This window comes from Drosophila takahashii, chromosome X (assembly GCF_030179915.1).
Source record: "Drosophila takahashii strain IR98-3 E-12201 chromosome X, DtakHiC1v2, whole genome shotgun sequence".
NCBI classification, from domain to species: Eukaryota; Metazoa; Arthropoda; class Insecta; order Diptera; family Drosophilidae; genus Drosophila; species Drosophila takahashii.
Window position 1 is genome coordinate 21,920,768 of NC_091683.1, and position 22,440 is coordinate 21,943,207.

The 22,440-nt window shown below is 40.2% G+C and overlaps 8 protein-coding genes across 9 annotated transcripts; 5 read left to right on the top strand and 3 right to left on the bottom strand.

The window, feature by feature from the left end:
• Positions 1-176: 176 nt before the first annotated feature.
• On the bottom strand, positions 177-1,046 carry dhd (deadhead). The gene has a single exon (XM_017153523.3). The coding sequence runs from the start codon at positions 939-941 to the stop codon at positions 618-620; it is 324 nt and encodes a 107-aa protein (XP_017009012.1). The 5' UTR covers positions 942-1,046; the 3' UTR covers positions 177-617.
• A 722-nt stretch (positions 1,047-1,768) lies between these two features.
• On the top strand, positions 1,769-3,019 carry TrxT (Thioredoxin T). The gene is made up of 3 exons (XM_017153877.3): positions 1,769-1,923; positions 2,003-2,500; positions 2,562-3,019. Exon 2 carries the CDS (start codon positions 2,011-2,013, stop codon positions 2,488-2,490), a length of 480 nt encoding a protein of 159 aa, XP_017009366.2. The 5' UTR covers positions 1,769-1,923; positions 2,003-2,010; the 3' UTR covers positions 2,491-2,500; positions 2,562-3,019.
• A 111-nt stretch (positions 3,020-3,130) lies between these two features.
• On the bottom strand, positions 3,131-4,781 carry snf (U1 small nuclear ribonucleoprotein A snf). Its single transcript, XM_017153876.3, has 2 exons — positions 4,329-4,781; positions 3,131-3,530 (listed from the first exon to the last, which is right to left on the bottom strand). Exons 1-2 carry the CDS (start codon positions 4,679-4,681, stop codon positions 3,233-3,235), a joined length of 651 nt encoding a protein of 216 aa, XP_017009365.1. The 5' UTR covers positions 4,682-4,781; the 3' UTR covers positions 3,131-3,232.
• A 1,049-nt stretch (positions 4,782-5,830) lies between these two features.
• Cdk7 (Cyclin-dependent kinase 7) lies at positions 5,831-7,560 on the top strand. The gene is made up of 2 exons (XM_017153743.3): positions 5,831-5,986; positions 6,044-7,560. The coding sequence occupies exons 1-2, from the start codon at positions 5,921-5,923 to the stop codon at positions 7,037-7,039; spliced, it is 1,062 nt and encodes a 353-aa protein (XP_017009232.2). The 5' UTR covers positions 5,831-5,920; the 3' UTR covers positions 7,040-7,560.
• A 67-nt stretch (positions 7,561-7,627) lies between these two features.
• LOC108065661 (uncharacterized) lies at positions 7,628-8,562 on the top strand. The gene has a single exon (XM_017153747.3). It carries the CDS (start codon positions 7,765-7,767, stop codon positions 8,461-8,463), a length of 699 nt encoding a protein of 232 aa, XP_017009236.2. The 5' UTR covers positions 7,628-7,764; the 3' UTR covers positions 8,464-8,562.
• On the bottom strand, positions 8,514-21,950 carry LOC108065660 (uncharacterized). Of its 2 annotated transcripts, XM_017153744.3 has the most exons (6): positions 21,778-21,950; positions 15,505-15,594; positions 14,847-15,438; positions 14,545-14,695; positions 8,831-8,947; positions 8,514-8,762 (listed from the first exon to the last, which is right to left on the bottom strand). In XM_017153744.3, exons 2-6 carry the CDS (start codon positions 15,559-15,561, stop codon positions 8,645-8,647), a joined length of 1,035 nt encoding a protein of 344 aa, XP_017009233.1. In that variant the 5' UTR covers positions 15,562-15,594; positions 21,778-21,950; the 3' UTR covers positions 8,514-8,644. The 2 variants fall into 2 exon arrangements, with proteins under 2 accessions (XP_017009233.1, XP_017009234.1); XM_017153745.3 differs by lacking the exons at positions 8,514-8,762; positions 8,831-8,947 and adding an exon at positions 14,107-14,200.
• LOC138913808 (uncharacterized) lies at positions 8,820-10,493 on the top strand. Its single transcript, XM_070218641.1, has 2 exons — positions 8,820-8,943; positions 9,975-10,493. The coding sequence occupies exons 1-2, from the start codon at positions 8,900-8,902 to the stop codon at positions 10,447-10,449; spliced, it is 519 nt and encodes a 172-aa protein (XP_070074742.1). The 5' UTR covers positions 8,820-8,899; the 3' UTR covers positions 10,450-10,493.
• Positions 11,043-13,795, top strand: LOC108065658 (uncharacterized). Its single transcript, XM_017153741.3, has 2 exons — positions 11,043-11,443; positions 11,683-13,795. The coding sequence occupies exons 1-2, from the start codon at positions 11,221-11,223 to the stop codon at positions 13,518-13,520; spliced, it is 2,061 nt and encodes a 686-aa protein (XP_017009230.2). The 5' UTR covers positions 11,043-11,220; the 3' UTR covers positions 13,521-13,795.
• Positions 21,951-22,440: the final 490 nt, after the last annotated feature.

The following is a 22,440-nucleotide window of genomic DNA, read 5'->3' on the forward strand; positions in this document are numbered from 1 at the left end:
ATAGACATTCTTAGCTATTACAAGTCCTATAATTATGATATTTTATTTATTTTAGTACAGGAAACCATTTTTTGAATCACATGGTATTGAGTTATCATGGAAACCCAATATATTTAGCTGATAGTTTAAAGCTGAAAAAAGAAGCCCAAAACCAAAAAGAAAGCAGTAATGGTAAATTATAGTCAGAGTGGTTACAATTTATTGATCGAATTGCTAAGTGCCTAACCTTAAAGCTAATTTCTTTGTCCAAAATGGCATTTCGAGTTGATTTTTTGATTAAACAGAATACAATTCTCAGACTTAAGAGGTTATGTCGCAGACACGCCTCCACGCACTAAAACATACATATCATGATTGAGGTTAGGTTTTTTTTTCACCTTTCACATTTTTGGGTCTTTTCACTCCTGATTTCTAGTTAGTTTCTGCTTTTTATGACCACACGCGCATCTCCTACTCCCACATCGCTTACGAGCTATACATCATACATACATTAATAATAGTTGAGTTAAGACGATTACAAAAGGAACACTTTGAACATGGGTTAAAATCCATAATCTATAGGTAGTGGTGGTGGAGCCCGGCTCCGAACGATGATTTCGATGTCGATTTCGATTTTTCTAGGCCTTTACCAGCTTGGCCATCATGTTGGTCAGCTTGTGCTCATCCGCGCCGGAAAATGCGGCCACGCGACGATTGTTCTTGAGGAAGACGAAGGTCGGCATGCTGCGCACCTTGTAGCGCTCCGTCAGCTCCTCGAACTTGTCCACATCGATCTTGAGGACGACGGCCTTGGATGAGTACTTCCTGGCCAGCGATTTCACCGTGCTCTCCATATCCTTGCAGGGTCCGCACCACTGGGCGTAGAAGTCGAGGACAATCAGCTTGTCGTCGGCCGCCTCGATTCTCTTGTGATAGTCGTTCATGGTGCGGACAGAAGCCATTTTCACGGATTTGCTGAAGATTACGGGTTTTAAGGTGGTAATTTAAAAAGCTTTTTTTTTTGCTGGCTAGGTGGTAACCCTTTTGTGGCGAATTCTGAACTGGAGGCACACGCGGCGCTGGGGGGCTTTTATAGGGGCCCAAATCGCGATTGGAGACTGGAGTTCCCGCCAATTTGCCTGCTGAATTCGCAATTTTGCGCCTCTCGCGGTGGTAAAAACAAAATGGCCGCCTCTCGCGGTGGTAAAATGGCCGCCGCGACAGGGCTGCCAGCTGGTTGGGAAAGCATCGAAAAGCTGGCAGCGAGGGGCCACACTATTTCACCACACAAAAACTATCGCAACTTTATCAAATTATTTATATAAAAAAAATAGTGCACTTTCTAAGAAAACATTTTTCAATCATCTGAAAAAATAAAATCAACAGTTGAAAAATTGCTTGAATATTTAATATACTAATAATTATAAATAAAAAGGGATAACTGCTATTCCTCATAAAAAATTGCCTGAATATTTGATATCCGAATAATTAGAAATGAAAAAGAATAACTGCTATTCCTCATTTTGCTAACAAAAAATGGTACTCAATGTATGAACATTTTATTTGTATATCTGAATATGTTTTGTGTATTCAAAATTCCCTAAGTTTATTATCTACCGCTTAAAATATCATAACTGAATAATCATAATAATTCTTAATACTTGTTAGTGTTTTTTAAACAGTGGTTATTTTTGTTTAGTTTCCAATTGCGCACCACTATTATTTTGTCCAGCACTGTAAGTCAAAGGGGTTATTTCCGAGTGGTCCCACTAATACACCTCTATTCACCTCAATCCACCCCGGATGACATTTAAAAATTGTTTTTGGGTCCAAGTAGGCTTGTTCCAATGAATTTTGTCTTCCTTATTAATTGACGGATCCCAGCTCGTTCATTTCGGCCTGATATTTCGCTGTGAGCAGTCGTTCCGCTCCCAAATTTCCAAAGTAATTTTCATAGAAAAAAAATTTTGACAACTTTTCATAGACATTTTTTTTTGTAACTTTTTTTTTTAATACATTTTAGTTAAAATCATGGTGTACCTGGTGAGGAACAAGGAAGATCTCGACCAGCAGCTGGCCCTCGCCGAGGACAAGCTGGTGGTGATCGATTTCTATGCCAACTGGTGCGGTCCGTGCAAGATTATAGCCCCAAAACTGGAGGAGCTGGCCGAGCTGTATTCGGACCGGGCGGTTGTGCTCAAGGTGAATGTGGACGAGAACGAGGACATCACGCTGGACTACAATGTGACCAGCATGCCGACCTTTGTCTTCATCAAGGCCGGCGAGGTCCTGGAGCTCTTCGTTGGCGGCAATCCGGATAAGCTGGCCAAGTCCATGGAGAAGTATGTCGACGATGTGGCGGCGGATGTGGAGGCCACCGAGCAGCGAGGACTGCCGGGATCCGAGGATGCGTGCAGTGCCGGGCCAAGTGCCTCCTCCAGTGGCAGTGTCAACGATGTGGTCATCAGCGAGCTGGAGGAGCACGACCAGGAGGCCGTCTTGGACCACTAATACCGAAATAGTAAGTAGTTTTCCTCAATGGTAAGGGATCGCAATAGATAACTGATTATCCTTGCCCTCAGATGCCGTTCAAAATAGCCTCATAGCTTCGAGTTCCTGTTACAAACAAGCCAACACAACACCCGATATCCCGAGAGAAAAACACACCCTACTGATGATGATGCTTGTAAATGTTATAAGATTGATGTCATGGAGGACCTGGGACCTTCCTCAAGCAAAACTCCTCGTCAACACTACACATCCAAATACTTCCAAGTGGTCGCCATCATTGTAATCTTATAACATTGACAATATGCTGCGCACACGAATTATCCTTAAATATTCTACATGCTATCTCAATCTAAACTAATTTGAAATATGTACGACCGACATAGCTGCTCAATTTTCAAAACATTGCTGGTTTCTTGTTAACACTACACAAACAAATGATGATATTGTTGCCGAACACAAAGACAAGAACAAATATTTACCAGTAAAAAATGGAAAAATGGAATAAAGGGTCTGAAAACTGAAAATAGAAGATTTTACTTGATTGCCTCACAAATCAGAGGGGGAAGGGAATAGTTTAGTCTTTAACTTTGCCAAACTTAAACGAATTAAAGAAATCCAATAGAACATCGAATCTTATCTCTGTATGTATATATTGATTTATTCTATACTTTAAATTATAAATGGAGTGGCTTGAACCTCCAGCCAGCGACGTTTACACCTAGAGTCCGTGTAGGCGCTGGGCTCACTTCTTGGCGAAGGTGATCTTCATGGCGTGCGTCGGCGTGATCTTGAAGCCCTGCAGCGCCTCCTTGGCGGCATTACTTTGCAGCTCCGTGGTGAACTCCACGAAGGCGATGTCGTGGCGATTCGGCACGAGACGCACCTCCTTGAAGCCGGGGAACTGGTTGAACAGCATGGACAGCATCATCTCGTTGGTCTCCTCGGGCAGATTGGTGAGGAAGAGGATCTGGTTGGGCGGCTGCTCCGTTTGTGTGTTCGGGTTCGAGTTCTCCGCGCTGGTCGGCTTCTTTTTCTTGTCCCTGCGAAGGTGGAACATGGTAAAAGTATTAAAAATGGTCCAAAACAAGCTATATTGTAGAAAAATTGCATGAATATTGAAAAACTAAAGTCTGTAATATGGAATTTAACAACAAAATGGATTAAACGGCGGGATAAGTTAAGATTTTTTTTAGAAAATGAAAGATGTTATTTCTTTTTTTCTTATTCTTGCTTTCTAAAACATTTATGTAGGTTCTAGGGACTGAAATTATAAGGGAGACAACTCTATAATCTTTGGAAACAAAGTCCTTATAGACTTGACAATATATTCCTGGATTGAAAGGACTATAATATTAAATAACCCAGATGGGAATAGCAATACTAATAGTAATAGAATAGTAATAGTATACAAAATTTTAAAAAATAAAGCCACATTGTAGAAAAATAGCATGAATACTCAAAATGTAGGTCTGTAAAATGGAATTTAACATAAAAATGGACAAATGGCAATAAATTCCTGAATTGAAAGGACTATAATATTAAATAACCCAGATGGGAATAGTAATACTAATAGTAATAGTATAAAAACTTGTCAAAAATAAAGCCACATTGTAAAAAAATAGCATGAATACTCAAAATATAGGTCTGTAAAGTGGAATTTAACATCAAAATGGATTAAACGGCTTAAACGGGAAGATGTTAGACCTTTTTTTTGTTATTACAGTCTACATTGCAAGGGAGGCAACTCTATAATTTTTGGAAAAGCAAACCTTATAGACCTGACACATTGGAGCGCCATGACAGGGCAATAAATTCGCGGATTAAAATGGGATACTCACTTCTTTTCCTCGGCACCTGGCGCCGGTTTCGGTGGCTTGATCTTCTTGGGGCGCTCCTTGAAGGTTCCCTTCAGCTTGGCCACAATATCCGAGTCCGACTTGGAGTAGGCTATCTGCATGGGCTTGTCGTAGAAGGGGAATCCCTGCATGGTGCGCAGGGCATTCGAGGCGCTACCGATTTCCTTGAAGATCACAAATGCCTGGCCGCGCATTTTCAGGGTCTTCAGTGCCACAATGTCCAGGATTTGGCCGAACTGCGAGAAAATCGCGTAGAGCGACTTCTTCAGCTCCTCCTTCTTGATCTTCTCATTCAGGTTGTTGATATATATCGTCTGGTTGGGTCGCACGTCCATCCTGCCGTCCTTTTAATCAATTAAATCCACAAAAACAAGCAAGTTTTATAGTTTTTTTCGAGTAAAAAAAAATGCTTTCTAGCTAGGGATGGCAAACTATCGATGGCACTATCGCTTGCTCCATCGATGTTTCGCCGGTATCGGAAATAGCGTGAAGATATCTTGACATTTTATAATTTTTAATCCTTTTTTATTTAATATAAGGGGGATTCCCTAAACTGTTGAATTGCTGAATTGTTGAATTTTGGTCAGCTGTTAATCAGCTGTTCCATACAAAGTCAACTTTCAGAAATTTCAGCAATTCAACAGCCTCGGGGCTGTTGAAAATTTTCTTGAATTGCTGAAAAGCCAGAGTTGTCACCTTTTTTTAAAAGTCGTGGCAACTCTGTAACATTTTAGTTTCACCAGTACGAATTATTTATTTTAAAATCAACTTAGAAAGCATATTTGTGGTTCTTTTTACCTTTATAACACTTTTAGACAGTAACTAGCAATAATTAATCTAATTTTACATGCTTAAAGTTCCGTAAAATTTTTCAACAAATAACAGCTGTTTTAAAATTCAATAGGAACCATTTTGGGTCGTTTCCATAATTGCTGAAATTTTTTGTTGAATTTTCAACAATTCAGCAATTCAACAGTTTAGGGAATCCCCCTATAAATAAATATATCTTACAATACAGTCATAGAAAAAATAATATAAACGATATTAAGTAAACTATAACCGGTATTTGGTAGTGGTAGTAGCTAGCGGTAGAAACTAGCTAAAAGTATGTGGATTTTCATTATAATTATAATTCTTCACAAAAACTAGAAGTAACATTGATTCATTAAAAGCTATCTTTAGATTAATACAATATAAAAATATTATTATTAAATGTAATTAATTGTTGTAATGAAAAATGTTTGGCCTGACACCAAAACCAAAAATAAAAAAGGCATTTAGTGGTATTATATTTATTCAATCATCATCAACTTTAATCTAACTACTCTAAATTTTGAGATTATCTACAAGTTTTATCTATTATAAAAATAATGTTTAAGAATTTCAAACTATTTGTTAATAAAAATAATTATAATATTTTCTAGCCAACACGTTTTGGCTTGAAAGCGGCCATGAGTGGCACCTCTACTCCGCGATACCAAATGCCGGCACCTATCGGTTATCGATAGCGTGTGCGAAATTGAATTGTTTTGGCATTTCTTTGTTTTTTGTGTTATTTATGAGGCTTCCCCACGATGCTGCCCAATCCCAACGACAAGAAGGATCGCTATGCCAAATTGTCCTTCCTGGGCGAGGGTCAGGTGAGTTCTGTTCGAGGAAAAGAGGCCAAAATCTAACGTTCTACTTACCGGCTGCAGTTCGCCATCGTCTATAAGGCCCGCGACACGGTGACCAGCCAGATTGTGGCCGTGAAGAAGATCAAGAAGGGATCCCGCGAGGACGCACGCGATGGCATCAACCGGACTGCTCTGCGGGAGATCAAGATCCTGCAGGAGCTGCAGCACGAGAACATCATTGGCCTGGTCGATGTCTTTGGCCAGCTTTCGAATGTCTCGCTGGTCTTCGACTTCATGGACACCGATCTGGAGGTGATCATCAAGGACACGAAGATCATCCTCACCCAGGCGAACATCAAGGCCTATGCCATAATGACGCTGAAGGGCCTGGAGTATCTGCATCTCAACTGGATCCTCCATCGCGATCTGAAGCCCAACAATTTGCTGGTGAACAGCGATGGAGTGCTGAAGATCGGTGATTTCGGTCTGGCCAAGTCGTTTGGCTCGCCGAATCGCATCTACACCCACCACGTGGTCACCCGCTGGTATCGTTCGCCGGAACTGCTCTTCGGCGCCCGGCAATATGGCACCGGCGTGGATATGTGGGCGGTGGGCTGCATTCTGGCGGAGCTCATGTTGCGGGTGCCCTTCATGCCGGGCGACTCGGATCTGGACCAGCTGACCCGGATCTTTGCCACCCTGGGCACCCCGTCGGATGCGGAATGGCCGCATCTGGGCAAGCTGCATGATTATTTGCAGTTTAGGAACTTTCCGGGAACCCCGCTCGAGAATATCTTCACAGCCGCTGGCAATGATTTGATCCACCTGATGCGTCGCCTGTTCGCCATGAATCCTTTGAGGCGAGTCTCCTGCCAGGAGGCCCTCAGTATGCCGTACTTTGGCAATAAGCCCGCTCCCACTGTGGGCCCCAAATTGCCCATGCCCTCGGCCATTTTGGCCGCCAAGGAGGGCGCCAATCCGCAGGCCGGCGAGGAGAAGCCCGCGCTGAAGCGGAAGCTGGTGGAGACCACGGTTAGGGGCAATGGATTGGCCCAGAAGAAGCGGCTGCAGTTCTAGCACAAACACACACTTAAGGTATCGATCATTTGCAGTGCATTGCATTGTCAAAACAAATCGGTTGTCAGACATTTTGTACTATATCTTAAATATTTGTACAACTACTGTTTAAGAAAGGAGTTCTCAAGGTTTTCTTTTGTACGATCCTTTGGAAAATAATTTATACAATTTACCTATTAGAAAAGGAAACAAAGAAACAAGTCACAGATTTTCTATTATATCTTAAATATCTCAAATTTCTCAAGTTTCGCTCCCATAAAATCTCTACTCTAATTTACCAATTGTGAATGGAGTGATAGTGATAAAATATTTCACTCATTTGAAGAGTTCTTGCAAATGAGTAGCCTAAAAAACACCTTACTTTGCATTGTTATAATCTGTAACTGACTTGCAAACCTTTTCTTAATTCACCTTACCTCTTTTTTTGTTTTTCAAAGTGAGTTGGGCAGTTAAAAAAGCCTATATGAGTAAGTTAGGATTTAAGATGGAGATGATATATTAAAGATGTGATTCGAAGCAAAGTTAAATGAATTGTTCTTGAGAGGAAATATATAATATAAAAATCTCAGTAGTCCGTGCACAAATGTAGATACTTTTAGCAACCGATTCCCAACCGTCAGTCGAAGCACATTAGAAACCCAAAATTCTCCGTGCACTTTTCGGTCAGCGTTTTTGTTTCTTTAGCTCAAGAATATCCGTATCGGAATCCCAGTTGAGAGGAGACCATGTCGAAGGCGCAGCAACTGATGGCCAGGGACCAATTGGCGGCCGTTTCGCAGGAGGAGGCGCGTCGCAAGCGCGCCGAGATGCGTCGTAGTTATGGCAACAAGTTCTCCAGCATAAATCTGAACAGGATGCGGCAGAAGCAGAGTGCCAGCAGCAATTCGGTTGGGACCTACAAGAATGTGCCAGTGGAAGCGCCGCCAAAGGATAAGGATGAATCGCTGCGACGGATTGCCTCGAGTTTTGCCCATGTCCGGGATTTGGTCAATGGCAGTTGTGCCGCCCTGCCGCCGGAGGACAGCGAGGATGATGCTCGCGAGGAGCGAGCCGAGGTGCTTATTAGCAGTCAGACAATGCCATTGCCACCAGAGGCGTCGCCAGATGACCCAGTTGAGATGCCAGTTGACTGGAGCCCGAAGGAGCAGGAAGTTATTTCGGCGAAGCCTTCAAACGAAACCCTTTCAGAGCCCAGTTCCCCGTTCAAGTTATCCAAAATAATGCCCGATCCATTGCCGGTCGAATCCCGGGCCTTCGATCGTTGGCAACAGCTGGGCAGCACGGTTTCTGCCCTGTTCCGTGCTCGTCGGCACATCAACAGCTTGGAGAGTCCGGTGGCGCAGACCCGACGACTGCGGGAGCAGCGCGAACTGCTCGAGGTCTTCACCAGACCCTTCCTATACGAGGCCTACAAACGCGAGTAAACCTCTTCTGACCCCATCCCAAACCATTGAAATTCAAAGAGATATTCAGCTCATTTGTTGTCAATTAAATTGGAAATTCATTGGAAATTGCATCTCGTAGATGATGGTTACATCTGTATCTGTATCTCATGGGCAATGGGTGGGCAGCACAGCTGTGGCTCCGGCAATCCAACGATCCGGACTAGTAGCAGCGGCACCTGTCGCGTGGACACTCCGATTGGTAGTTGAGGCACTTGTCCATGCAGTAGGTATCGGCTCCCTCCTGGCCAGCCAACTCGCCAATGGCCACGCAGTCCTGGCTATAAGTTGATATTAAAGTTGATTGTTAATAGATTATATATTATATAGATTAATGTGATCTACTTACGGACACTGGCAGGCGTCCTCCGGACAATTGGGCGGATAACGCAGGCAGTTAATCTCGCACCAGTTGTCGATGCCGGGCAAAGTTCGGAAGGCTGGGGCACCTATGCACTTCTGGTCACTAAAAGTATAAAGAAGAACACTCAATAACAAAGAGTTCTTGGTTCTAAAAAACATTTGATCCTAGGTTCTTCTTCGGGTTCGATTATAAATCTAATTTATTTTATTTTATTTATTTTATTTATTTTATTTATTTTATTTATTTTATTTATTTTATTTATTTTATTTATTTTATTTATTTTATTTATTTTATTTATTTTATTTATTTTATTTATTTTATTTATTTTATTTATTTTATTTATTTTATTTATTTTATTTATTTTATTTATTTTATTTATTTTATTTATTTTATTTATTTTATTTATTTTATTTATTTTATTTATTTTATTTATTTTATTTATTTTATTTATTTTATTTATTTTATTTATTTTATTTATTTTATTTATTTTATTTATTTTATTTATTTTATTTATTTTATTTATTTTATTTATTTTATTTATTTTATTTATTTTATTTATTTTATTTATTTTATTTATTTTATTTATTTTATTTATTTTATTTATTTTATTTATTTTATTTATTTTATTTATTTTATTTATTTTATTTATTTTATTTATTTTATTTATTTTATTTATTTTATTTATTTTATTTATTTTATTTATTTTATTTATTTTATTTATTTTATTTATTTTATTTATTTTATTTATTTTATTTATTTTATTTATTTTATTTATTTTATTTATTTTATTTATTTTATTTATTTTATTTATTTTATTTATTTTATTTATTTTATTTATTTTATTTATTTTATTTATTTTATTTATTTTATTTATTTTATTTATTTTATTTATTTTATTTATTTTATTTATTTTATTTATTTTATTTATTTTATTTATTTTATTTATTTTATTTATTTTATTTATTTTATTTATTTTATTTATTTTATTTATTTTATTTATTTATTTTAAAACTTAGCAAACTTACCGACAACTGCCCATTCCCCCAAACAGACAGACAGATAGACACAACAGTAATCTAAACATTATTTGTACCCTCAGCTTTTACTTTTCTCTCGATAAAATTCGCAGTTTGGACCAGGATCAGGAGACCCAGCTAGGAAGGAGGAGGCAGAGGATGCTGATGTTCGAGGAGGACCGTCGCCGGGCCGCGTACCGCCGATATTTGGCGGCACTGCGGATTAGCTACGGCAATGCCATCTCCGACAGCAACAAGCGCATCCATGCGGCTCAGCAGTCCCCCCAGCGTTCCCAGTTCGGTAATCCTGGCCAGCCAACTGGTGGGGTGGCGGGTCGACGTGGTGGTGCTGAATCGCCAGTCTATTTGGCCACCAGCAATGCCTACAGTTGGCAATTGAGCAGTCCGCAAACCACGCCACCCTCCTCATCGAGGGATCCCCGAAAAAGAACTGGGATGCAGAGGCCAGTGAAGAAGGACTCGCTGGGGGACACTAATGTTCGGCAGTACGAAATGCTGCAGAAGCATGCTTTGGCCAACTCCCTGTTGGCCGAATTCCTCAGTGAAAGCGATTTGATTAACCAGTAGTGATTAATGTAGCGATAAATATAGAACCATTTTACTTTTTCACGCTGAAGCAGAAATTCTATAGTTTATTTTCTAACTCCGGAAGTGCAGTTTTCCCCGTCCACCTTTCTGGAATACATTTTTGATCTAAGAAGTGCAGATTGGGGTCACCTTTTCTAATTTAATAATATAGAACCATTTTACTTTTTAACACTAAAGCACAAATTCTATAGTTTATGACTCTATAAGTGCAGTTTTCACCGCCCTTCTTTGTATAACCCATTTTCGACATAAGAAGTGCAGATTGGGGTCACCTTTTCTAATCTAATAATATAGAACCGTTTTACTTTTTAACACTAAAGCAGTAATTGTATAGTTGATTTTCTGATTCTAGAAGTGCAGTTTCACCGTTCACCTTTCTAGGTTCCATTTTGAATTTATGAACTGAAGGTTTGGGTCACCTTTTCTAATCTAATAGAACGATTTTACTATTTACAACTAAATCACAATTGTAAAAGTGCAGTTTTCACCTTTCGCCTTTCTAGAACCCATTTTTTACTTTAGAAGTGCAGGTCGGGTTTACCTTTTCTAATCACCTTTCTTTTAGCTGTCAGTCTGATTTTATTCCCAGCATGGACGTCATCTGTGCTCCTGTCTACATGTTGTCTAATTTACCAGTCAACTATTCCACTCCATTCCACTAACATCGCACCAACATTCAAAGCCTAAGCCTCCAAAGACTGCACATTTCCAAACGCCCAAGATCTCGCAGATGTCACAGCAGCAGCAGCCATGAATATGAATCGCAATCGCCTCAACCAGATGCGTCAAATGGATCGGGGCAACGAGGGCCTGCAGCAGGTCATCCAAATGCAGGCGGCTCCCTGTCCAGGCGCCCAGAATCAGAATCTGAATCAGCAGGGTCACGATGGAGGACAGAATCCGGCCACACAGACCGTGCGCCGCAAGACGACTTACACCCGGACGGAGATGCTGTCACGTGGCCTGCCCACTGGTGAGTTTTAAGCCCATCTTGCATTGGGCACACGGCCATTCTTCTTTGTGTCGCTGTCTGCACTTTTTCGTTGAATTTCATTTACTTTTTTACATAAAAATCTCTAAAGATCTGATTAAATCAGTGGTGTCTCTGCCGCTGCGCTGCTAGCGTTTCGACGCACACGTACGCTGTAAAGCAGATGGCTTCTTTCACCACTGGATGAAATAAATAAAATATATGATTTCCTTTGCTTTCAGCTCAAAACCGCCGCCCGGCTGGACAGGATTGGGCCAACCAACTATCACCGAAACAACGAAACTATTCACAACCACCGAAGGCTGTCATCCCGGCCACTCCGTTGGTCCAAAGCACCAATGCCACCAATAAGAGCACTAGAAGTTTTCTGCCCCGCGTGGCCAGATTACCAGCCAAGTCGGACAGATCGCCCAATAGGATGCAGATGCAGTTGCAGAATCGCTTGGGTCCTCGCGAGACTGAGACGAAAGTGGAGCAGTCACAAATCCCCGTTGGCAGTCACAAGACCATGCACTTGGTGAATTCACCCGAGGACAGCCAGAGCGATCATTTCATAAGCGACAGTGGTGGCTCCTCGGAGCGCCACAAGATCAAGTTGGCCAAGGCCATTCGATTGCCGGATGACCAGAACAAGAGCTTCGTCTATCTGTGCAAGCCGGTGAAGAAGGTCAAGGAGTTGCTGACGGCCAGGAGATTGCGTCATAGTTGCGAGCACCTGGAAGGGGATGCCCAGGAAGCAGACGAAGAAGAAGAAGGGGATTTCTTCTTGGAGGAGCTGGAGTCGCCAAAGAAGCAGACTATTTCCGAGGAGGCACTGCGCAGCAAGGGCGGCTATACTCTGGCCCCCATTGAGGGGCTGACGCAATCATCGAGCTCCACCAGCCAGCTGGATAGCCCCACCTTGGAGGCCATGGAGCAGCGGCAGCAGCAATTCGAGGCCCAGGCGGTGAGCAGCCAGGAGCGTTTGCGCAACCGCCTGCTCGAAGTTCGCCAGAGGCAGCGGCAGTTGCTCCAGCTGGAGCAGGAGCAGCGCCACCAGGAGCAGCGCCAGCTATGCCAGAATCTGCCCACTCTGCAGCACGAAATACGGATGCTTCAGCAGCTGAGCGATAAGCTGGAGGCCACAATGAGGGTTTCGTATATACCCAAACCACTGACGCCCAAGAAAAGGAGCTACAATAATGATACAAGTCAGGAGTCCAACACTCGATTCTACACGCCCCGTTCGAGTCCCTATCAATTGGAACTGGAACTGCCCATCACCAAGCTGTGTTGTCTGAGCATCGAACAGATTCCGGTGGTCACACAAAGAACTCGCATCATTGCCAAGGCCCATCACTTCGGTTTGGTCCAGGAGTTCCGCATTGAGACCAAGACCCTGAACGAACTGAAGACGGCGGATGATTCGCAATGCTTTTACTTGCCCGCCGCCAAGGAAGCCGATCCGCTGCAGCGCACCAATTTCCGGAAACTGAGGGAGAACCCAAGCATACTGCTGCAGCAGCTGAGACCGCTGATAGCCGGAAGCGGAAGACCCTTCAATCTGTTGGATCAGGACACCATGTTCTTCAATAGCCTGGCCTTGGAACCACTCGAAGTGGCCACACGAGAGGCGGGAGGTGGTGGCGCATCCATTGCCCATTATTATTCACGCCTCTCGGTGGCAAGATCATCGGCAGCAGATCAGGGTGATCAGGTGCCCAGTCAAGTTCATAATACCACGCAAACAGACCTGGAATCGCCCAGGAAAATGAAGATCGCCGAACCGGAAACAGAGATCAGTTCCCCCGATTATTCACCGAATCCCAGTCCCAGGCTAATCAAGCGAAAGAAACTGGAACTTGAGGCGAAGTCCCAGGAGACTAGGAAACCCGATGATCCCAAGCCCAAGAAGACCCGGATTATCATTCGTCGAGTGGCTCCGGAGCCGCCCATTCAAAGTCGCGTCGAGCCCAAGGTGCGGATGCAGTTGCTCAAAACCGTGCTGGTCGGAATGGTCCAAGTTGCTGTTATTTTGGTTCTCATCATGGCCTTCACCTACCCCGATGTGAGCTGCTGAACCCCCTACACACCTCTTAATATTACGCATCTATCTGTCAGCAAGGAGAAAAAACCCCCACGCTTTCCAAAATTGTTCAAAATGAACCGAAACAAAGGATTTGCCATAGAGAAGAGTAGTGGTTATAAAAGCAAGTAGCGGGAAAAGCAAAAGATGCCCCCATAACCGATTCGGTGTTCGAGTTCACACTTAGATTTTCGAATTTTTTGTTTTCTTACTCGGTCGCAGCGGTGCCAAGTCGATCAATGTTAATAAAATTTTATGTGCAATGTGAACCGTTTGTGCCCCAGCAGCATAACCGATTCGTTTCGATTCGGTTCCGTATCGGTTAAGCCAAGCAATATAAATGCATTTGTGTGGGTTATAAGTTTATTTAAGCATTTCTTTATATACAGCAGTGTTTGTGTGTGTGTGTCTGCATGTGTGTTGACCATAACCGTTTAAAATCTTAAGTGTAGCGATCGAAAAATTTACCTTTACCCGTTTCGTTTTGAACTCTGACCCGATTTGGGCGGGAATCCAGCCGAATGAGTGTTTGTTTTTATTAGCAGTTTTGACTAGGCTAGAAAAACGTTTTCGAGCGGGTAGCGGGTAAGCGGTTTATAGGCGGATTCGGGTAAGCTGATTAGCGGGTAAGCGGTTTAGCCTTGCTGCGCTTGCGTGCATGCCGCGTGGCATTGCTAAAAACCAAAGCAAGAGTTTAAATTGTGCTCACTGATCTCTTTACAAAACAAATGTATTTTGTTAAAGAAAGAACATTGACATTGGTTAAATTAAAGCGGAAGCAGTTATTTGAGGATTGAAAGGGAAAAGTAAAGTAATTCGAAGAAAAAAATAAATAAAAAGAGAATTTCAATACAAAACAACTAAAAAGATCAAAATATAGCCTAATAAATCGTGTGTGTTAGAAGAAAATGATTAATGAAATCCGTGAAGAAGAATGACCATTATAGTGTGAACCAGAAAACTTAAGAACCTTTTCGGAATAGTATTTAGATTTCCAGATAACCATTCTATTACTTACCGCACAATAAGGGGAAAGATGTTGTTCTCCGCCGGTGCCCGATAGTCGCGATAATAGAGCAGATATGGTGACTTATTGTTCACGAAAATCGGCGGAACACCACCACCGGTGTTTGAGATAATCGCTATATCTGCACAATTCCGGAAGGTTTCTGGAAATGGCCGTTGAATTTATATTTTATAATTACTAACTACGAAATATCTTCAAAATGGTTAAGTATTTAAATGGTTTCTTTTGAAGAAATGTTTATAAATATTAATAAAATTAAAATTAATATTTTTTCATCTCCCAGATATGCTCACCTGCCTTGCCGCATCCCACGGCCTCGGTTCCATTGGCGCAGGTGCCCCACATATTGGCGGTATAGTAGGTCCACTGCAGGACGCACTGCGTGCAGGTGACATAGGGCGGCAGTCGCACCCGATAGCGGAATATATCCTTCTTCTTGGCATCGCGCGGAATGAGGTATCGATGCTCCCGACTGCCCGAAATCAGCAGCGGGAACCGATCGAAGCAGGCCTGGGTGGCCTCCTGTCGCGGATTGTTGTTCGGGCAGAGGAACATCTCGAAACGGCCATAATGATTGGCCGTCAGTTCCACCTCCACGTCGATCTCCTGGCCAGAGGTATAGTAGCGCGAGATGATGCCCTTGGCGTATTCCCCGCCAGCTTCGTGGGGCCGCGGCGACTTGACGTGATAGGCATCGCCGCAGACACCACAGCGACCACTGTTCTTCTCCCACTGAACCGCATAGCCGCCGCAAAAGAGCTCGTTATCATTGTAATTTACGGGATTCGGATAGCCAAATCGCCACATCGCATTCCTAGCCGGTGGATCCATCAGCCGACCATGTCCCCGCACCGAAATCACCAGTTGGAGGAGCATAAAGCCCAGCTGGAAAAGATATGAAAAAGATATTAAGTATTCGCGGTGCCTGACCTCCGCGCGTTGACTACTTACCACACCCACTGGCGAAACGCCCATTTTTGTGGCGGCTGTCAAGTGTCGCATCCCCATTCCAGAATTCCAGATTTCAGGATTCCCAGATGCCTAGAAAGCAGACATGCAACATGATATAGTGCACCAGGCAGAGGGCTTAAAATTGAATGCGTGTTATCAGCAAACGGGTTTTTGGGCCCCCCAAACAGTGGAACTTAGTAAATAATTACAGATCTATATTTAAATTAATTTATATAATATAATTTATTTAGTTCTTCAGTTAAAACACCTAAATTATAATACGAACTTTTGTTAAAAATATGGTTACTTAAGCTTTATTGGTTTAGTTGCTACATTTTACTTCTAAAATTGTATGTAGATAATGTGTAGATAATATGTAGATAATATGTAGATAATTTATATTATATTTCATATTTGCAAATCCTTTTTTCCCAATTTGCCACCACTGTGGGCAGTACTTGGTGCATTAACTACAGATTGCAAGGACGTCCACCTGATCCGCTTTTCGACTTTATGGCCGGTGCCCTTTATAAATAAATTCATGCCCACACACGGACGCACACAGTCGCTTTTCGAGGAGACCCAGACAGACGGGGATAAATGCAAGTATATTTGCCACTTTTTGTTTAAATAACTTCGTTTTTTGTTGCCCTGCTCTCTCGTTCCCTTTGAGGCTTATCTTTTATGTTAAACATGTTTGCTGGCCTGTCAAGGCGTTAAAAAAACCAAGAAAATAAGGCAAAACCAACTGTCAATGGCCCCTGGTTAATTTTTTCATTTTAGGTTTTTTCAATTTCGAACATTACTTTTAATGGCATCATCTAGTTTACGCACATTCGAGGGGTCGCCAAGGGGAAGGGAATCGAAATCGGCTGCATAAACGGGTTTACGCCGGGCACTTGAACTTGGTCCGGCCCCCAACAAAATCAAAATATTAAATGCGAAAAGCGAGCGAAGATTTCTGGGCTAAAAATATATATGCAGATGTTCGAGTTCGATTCTCATTAAAAACCAAGAGTTCACTGGCAAAAAAGGTATTTTAAAGGCAGATTGAACGAAAGGTATTTTGAAGGGATGTTTGGGTGAGATCGAAGACTGATTGATATTGTAAAACCGAAAATTCATTCATAAAAAGTCTATAAAAATCCTAAAAAATATAAAAATAAATTGAAATAGGTAAACACATTTTTTTTTGCAATATTCAAAATTGTATTTAGTTTATATAAATGTCCCAGCTTTTTTTCCAGTGTGCTCTTATTTATCTTAATGCCTGACATTCTAGCCTCATCAAGCCATTCCTCGATATATATATGGCTTATAAGCAAATTGATTTGTCCATCGGCGAAAGACCAAAACATGGAAGAAGAAGACGTCGAGGAATCTCAATATATTCCGAAATATTTTAGTAAATATTTTGCTTTTTGCCGTTGTTGTTTTTAGCCTTTTGGCCATTGACTCTGTGCGGCAGTAAACTTGGTTATTTAACGAGACGCAATTATAATTTTTACAGGGTGTTTCGGGGGCATAAGGAAATTGGCTGTAAATGTGATTTTATAACTCATAAATTTATTAATAATATATTGATTTTTTTGTGATTTTATCACATTTTAATGAGCAGTTGTCAACGCAAAACATCGAAAAAGAGTAAATAAAACCTTACGGTGACTTATTATTCGATGACTAAGCCCTCGATTGGAAGCCAAGCGGTTAATTAGACGTGGCTCTAAGTCAGAAAATGGCACCTCCTTATTTCATTAACCCCAAGTGGGAGGTCTCAAAGTGAAAACTAATATTGATTATGGAAAATGTGATGCTAAAAACCCTTTAAATTATACAAACAAGTTGTATAAAAAATATAAAAATACACAGAAACAAAAAATATCAAAATAGGTGTCTAAAAGTATGCAACAATATACTTTTAGCCCTAAAGTGATTTGAATTTATACAGGAGGACGAACATCCCTTATTCACTGCATACTTTTAGACACATATTTAAAAAAACAAAGCAATTTCTGTAGCGCTTCCCATGGTCTTGGTTTTTTATGTTTAATAAATTAAATGATAAAACGAAGTCAAAATAAAATGGTAAATTGTTTTATAAGTTGCTAAAGAATATCGTAAATTGTCTAGGATAAAATACAAAAAATCTGCACCACAGACAAATGACGGGTTAAAGCCGGGTTTATTGATTAACCCCCAACCGCCCGATTTTTGCCGACGATGTAATTAGGCATGAGTGCTTGATTTTTAATTGGATCGCCGAAATCAATAAGCTGCCAGGTGGAAACTCCTTGGCGTTAAATGAGCGTGTTGCACGACAAAGTGAAAATCGTGGAGGCAAGAGCAGAGCTATTAATCGTCTACCACAAAAAGGAGTCAGGAAAGCTGGGTAAGCAAAAAGCGTCCTTGCAATAACCAATGGGCAACAACAACAGCAACAACGTTTATCATAATTGTCAGGCCAACGCTGATGGCCAAATTAAAATGTACGAAATTTTCAGCCGGGCGACGATAAATTGAAAACCATGGCAGAAATTAAGTTGTAAATTAACCAAATTGCACAGCCCAAAAAAAAAGAAGCCAAGTGAGCAAGGGCCCACCAACATTGCCTGTTGTTTGTTTGTTGTTTTATTTACATTGCGTGTGCTTTCATTATGCAATCGAACACAGGGTCCCGACATAAACATTTACCCCCTCGAAAAAACAAAAAAAATCACTCGAATGAAGTGCAAAAAAAGGAATGAATTTAATGTACTATATATCACCTTATGCAATCGATGTCTTGTACTTTTCGGAGCCTCAGGTTTTAGGGGCGTGACAGGGGCCAAAAAAAGAAAAAAGAGCCAAGTAATAAAGTTGTCAGATGGCCATCCTCACAAAGTGTCAAAAGTTAGGAAATAAAAGGGATAAAGGGGTCTTTAAATTAAGGAAAATGTTGGATATAAAATGTAATTAAAAATAATATATTTTTAAACCTCGAATCCAAAACAATGCAAAATTAATATTACAATCACATAGCCACATCGAATATAAAACCAAAAGGAAGCTTAAATCTTTTTTCAATTATCTCTTCCGTTTGCCAAATTAAACAATTCGATTTTTAAAGGTACTCTATTAATATGGCGCCGGACAAGAATGAGTAATCGAATTTTAGAGAAAAAACCCACACAAAGGAAGAACCCGACGAATGGGCGACATAAATAAATCAGAGATAATGATATCGATACGCATAATAATAATCACCATCATCATCAATATTTTTTCGTACAAGTCACGATTCTGTAAGCGGCATGACAAATTGATCTTCCTCCGCCTCCCCTTTTTTAGCACCGTATTCCCCATTCTTAAGACCCCTTTTGGAGGTCGCACGTTGACAAACCAAAAAAAAAAGAATATATTCAACTGATTTGCAAACTGGAACTGTCGAATGTAAATCGGTTTATAAAATCTGTCTTTTTTTCTAGCATTTCTCCCTCTTAATTGCTTTCCGAAAAAACACTAATTGGTTCGGGGGAGCGATACGTTTTGGAATTGGCACAAAGAAATAAATCTATCGCGATGAGCAGACTATTTTGAATACAAACTGTGTTTACAGCGCATTTCTTGTTCGGACTAATGGCCCTGTGATGGCTATACCTTATAAGTCGATAGATAAATAAAGCACACCTGTTAGTGTATGTCAACAAAACGGCATGAAAACAAGTCAATTTAAGGTAAAAATAATAGTTTCAAAGGTTTCCGACTTGGTATTATATTATTTAAGAGTTAAGATTAAAAATTTAGTTTTCTTTTGGATCTTCCTTAAAACAAAGTTAAAATTATAGAGTTTTTACACGTTTCCGACAAAATAATATATTTTCTAAGAGTTATGATTAAAGATACAGTTTTCTTTTAGATCCCCCTTACTCTCCAAGTACCCTTCCCTATTAACTGATTTAATTTTCTTCTTTGTGTTTGATTTTACTGATAGATCGAGGTGATCTTTTTTTTTCTTTGATGTGGTTTATTGGGTGTCCAATTCAATGGCCTGGACTCTTCACGAATTTCAATCACGTAAGCCAACATGCAAAGCAAAGCATGGAGCATCAAACATGCGTAAATTGTATAATCAAGACAGGGCTTCAATCGATCGGTGATCGTTGATCGCTGATCGGTTCGGTTCGAACCAATGCTATATGCTACATATACCCAAGCTATATAGCCGCCTTCAAGGCAAGAAAAATGTGTCATTGTGTCAATTGGATTGGAGTTGTCCAGAAATAAACCGCAAATGAATCAAACGACTTGGCACCGATGGCCGAAAACAAATGGCCCAATTAATGGCTTAGAATACACAAAAAGACCCCACAAATAGTTAGGTAAATTATTGAATTATCCAGTTTGGTTTGAGGCATCGCACAGATATTTCCGTTTTCAAAATTTCTTTTGTTAGCGGCGATCGCCATTAAATTTATGGCCAACTGACAGGCGTGAGAACAAGCGTGCCAATCTCTTTTTTGAGTCGGGGTAAAAAAAAATAAAAGAATCTGGTAACTGGAACTGGCTGGCTTGCTGCGCATCCTTACCACTTTTGGTATTTAAAAAGTGTTAATCGAAAGCGAAACCGGGGGTCAGTAAACGTCGTAACGGAGGCCCCAACGAAGGTCAGTTTTTGAATGGCCGAATCATCGGTTGATGGCTATCAAGATATCCTACATGTTGTACTGTAAGAAAATCATATCATATTCGGTATATTTTAGAATTAAGTAAAGAAATCATATCCTTCTAAAATTATTCATATTCATATATCATAAAAATCGTATCATATTCGGTTTATTTAAGAATTAGGTAATGAAACCATACCCTTCAAAAATTATTCATATTCTGAAAAGTTCTGGAAATTTAGACAATTTAAATTAAACTAAAAGTTGCTGTCGGATTTGGTAAAAATAATATAGTGAATTTTTAGAGAAATGAAATGTTTGTAGCGAAGACCATATTTTGCTGTGAAAATGTTAAACTCTTATCTATAATTTTAAACCGTACCATTTTATTTTCCAGTTAATTTGGCTTCAACAAATATAATAGTTAAATTTAAAATCAATTCTAAACTAATTATTTTAAATTAGATCTGAAAATGAATAATTCATAGTTGCACCTTGTAGATATTTTACCAATTGCATTAATGAAAGTACAGCTAATTAAATAACCCTCCTTTTTGGTAGAAAGTTGCAATGAAAACGAAATTGTCTTGCGCAACAAACGAAATAATTATACTTTTGCTTTCTATCGAACTCCAAAAACGGAGAGCCACCAACGTGAGGCCCATGATATTGGGCTTGTCTATATGCTATATAGGCTGGAAAAGACGAAAAAAAAAAATAAAAACACTGAAAATTTGAGTCATTGCTGAGAGTTTTCGGTGGTCTTTTGTTTCGGGCTCTTCGATTACTCAGAGCTCGGAGCTCATTGAAATGCACACATAAAACTCAAGGCCCCTTCGTCCCGCTTTTCATAGCGGGTTCTATGGCATTAACTGCACTTGGTCCCTATTTTGGCATGCCGATCAGGTATTTGTCCGCTTTTCAGTTGGAATTGTGGGTTTCTCGGGAGATTCGGGGCTAATTCGATTATTTGAATGACAGCTGAGCTGAGCGAAGGAAAGGAGTTCGAGCTCTCGAGATTCTCGAACAGGTGCAATCGGAATTTCGCTGGCAAGTGTCGCTGAACTCCTAATATTTATTCAGAGGCATTTTTATGAAACGCTTTCTGTTTACTTTTATGTGGTATTATTTTGAGTATAAAAACGCCTTTTGTTTACTTTTATTATTAATTTTCTTATGCCCCTGAATTTAAATGCAGCCAGGCGTAGGGATTGTCAACTTATTAGGCATTTTATTCCTTATAAAAGCCTTATAAACTTTGTTTATCGAAGTTTGGATAATTAATATTGCATATTTATTTGCTTATTTTTTTGCCAATTAAATTTAGTTTAAAACGTATGCTTATTTTTTCTACGAATTCAATTAAAGTTTAAAACATATAAATAAGAAATTTTTATTGATTTACAAAGTAATTAAAGCTTTTCTCAAATTATTGAATACTTTTCAGATTTATTTTAATAATATTATCTTGTCCTCCTTTTCTGAGCTTTATTTATTTATTTCACTTGTCCTTGCTTAATTGTTTCGTTTTTAAAATCGTTAAATAAAAACCAACGGTCAAAAAGAGCCACTTAAAAAATAGTTTCCACTTATATATTGTTGACCATAAACTTGAACTTGAGTAAATTACCTGAATATTTTCGTGTAATTTACGCAGTACTCCGCAAAAATTGTTGGCACTTAAAATTGTTCACGCACACACAAAATGCACAAAATACAAAAGGGAAAACTCGAAAAAAAAATGCGTCGAGGTATCGAAATGTTAATTTGAGTTCACAAAATTCCAGAGAATTGGAAATTTCTGCCAGTGATTTCGAAAATGTTTTTTCCAAAAATTCCTGCAAGCCGGCTTGCAGTGGGCGGTTGGGCGGCGGGGGCGTGGCTGGTGCGACTGTGTGTGTGTGTGAGTTTTTGGGGCGCGTGCTTTGCGTTTGCGCAGCGGCAACGTTCTGAGTTCGATTGTCGCTCGCCGATCGAATTTCAACGTCTTTTTAGTACGCGGTACGGCGGCAGAAGTTAAGCAGCGACGCGGCAGAGGCGTCAGCAACAACAACAACATCGGCAACATTAAGGCAAAAACAAATACAAAAGACACATACGCTTCCGAGTCCCGTCTTATAAAAACCACACCTTTTCAAGAGGTATTTTAGGTTTTTAATGTGCAGAAATAATGAAGATGCTCTAATTTTTGATGACAATATCATAAAAATAATATTCAAAAATTAATTTAACAGGTTATAGTCATTTTTTAGTTTTAGTATAAACTGCAAAACAAATATATTAACTTATATTT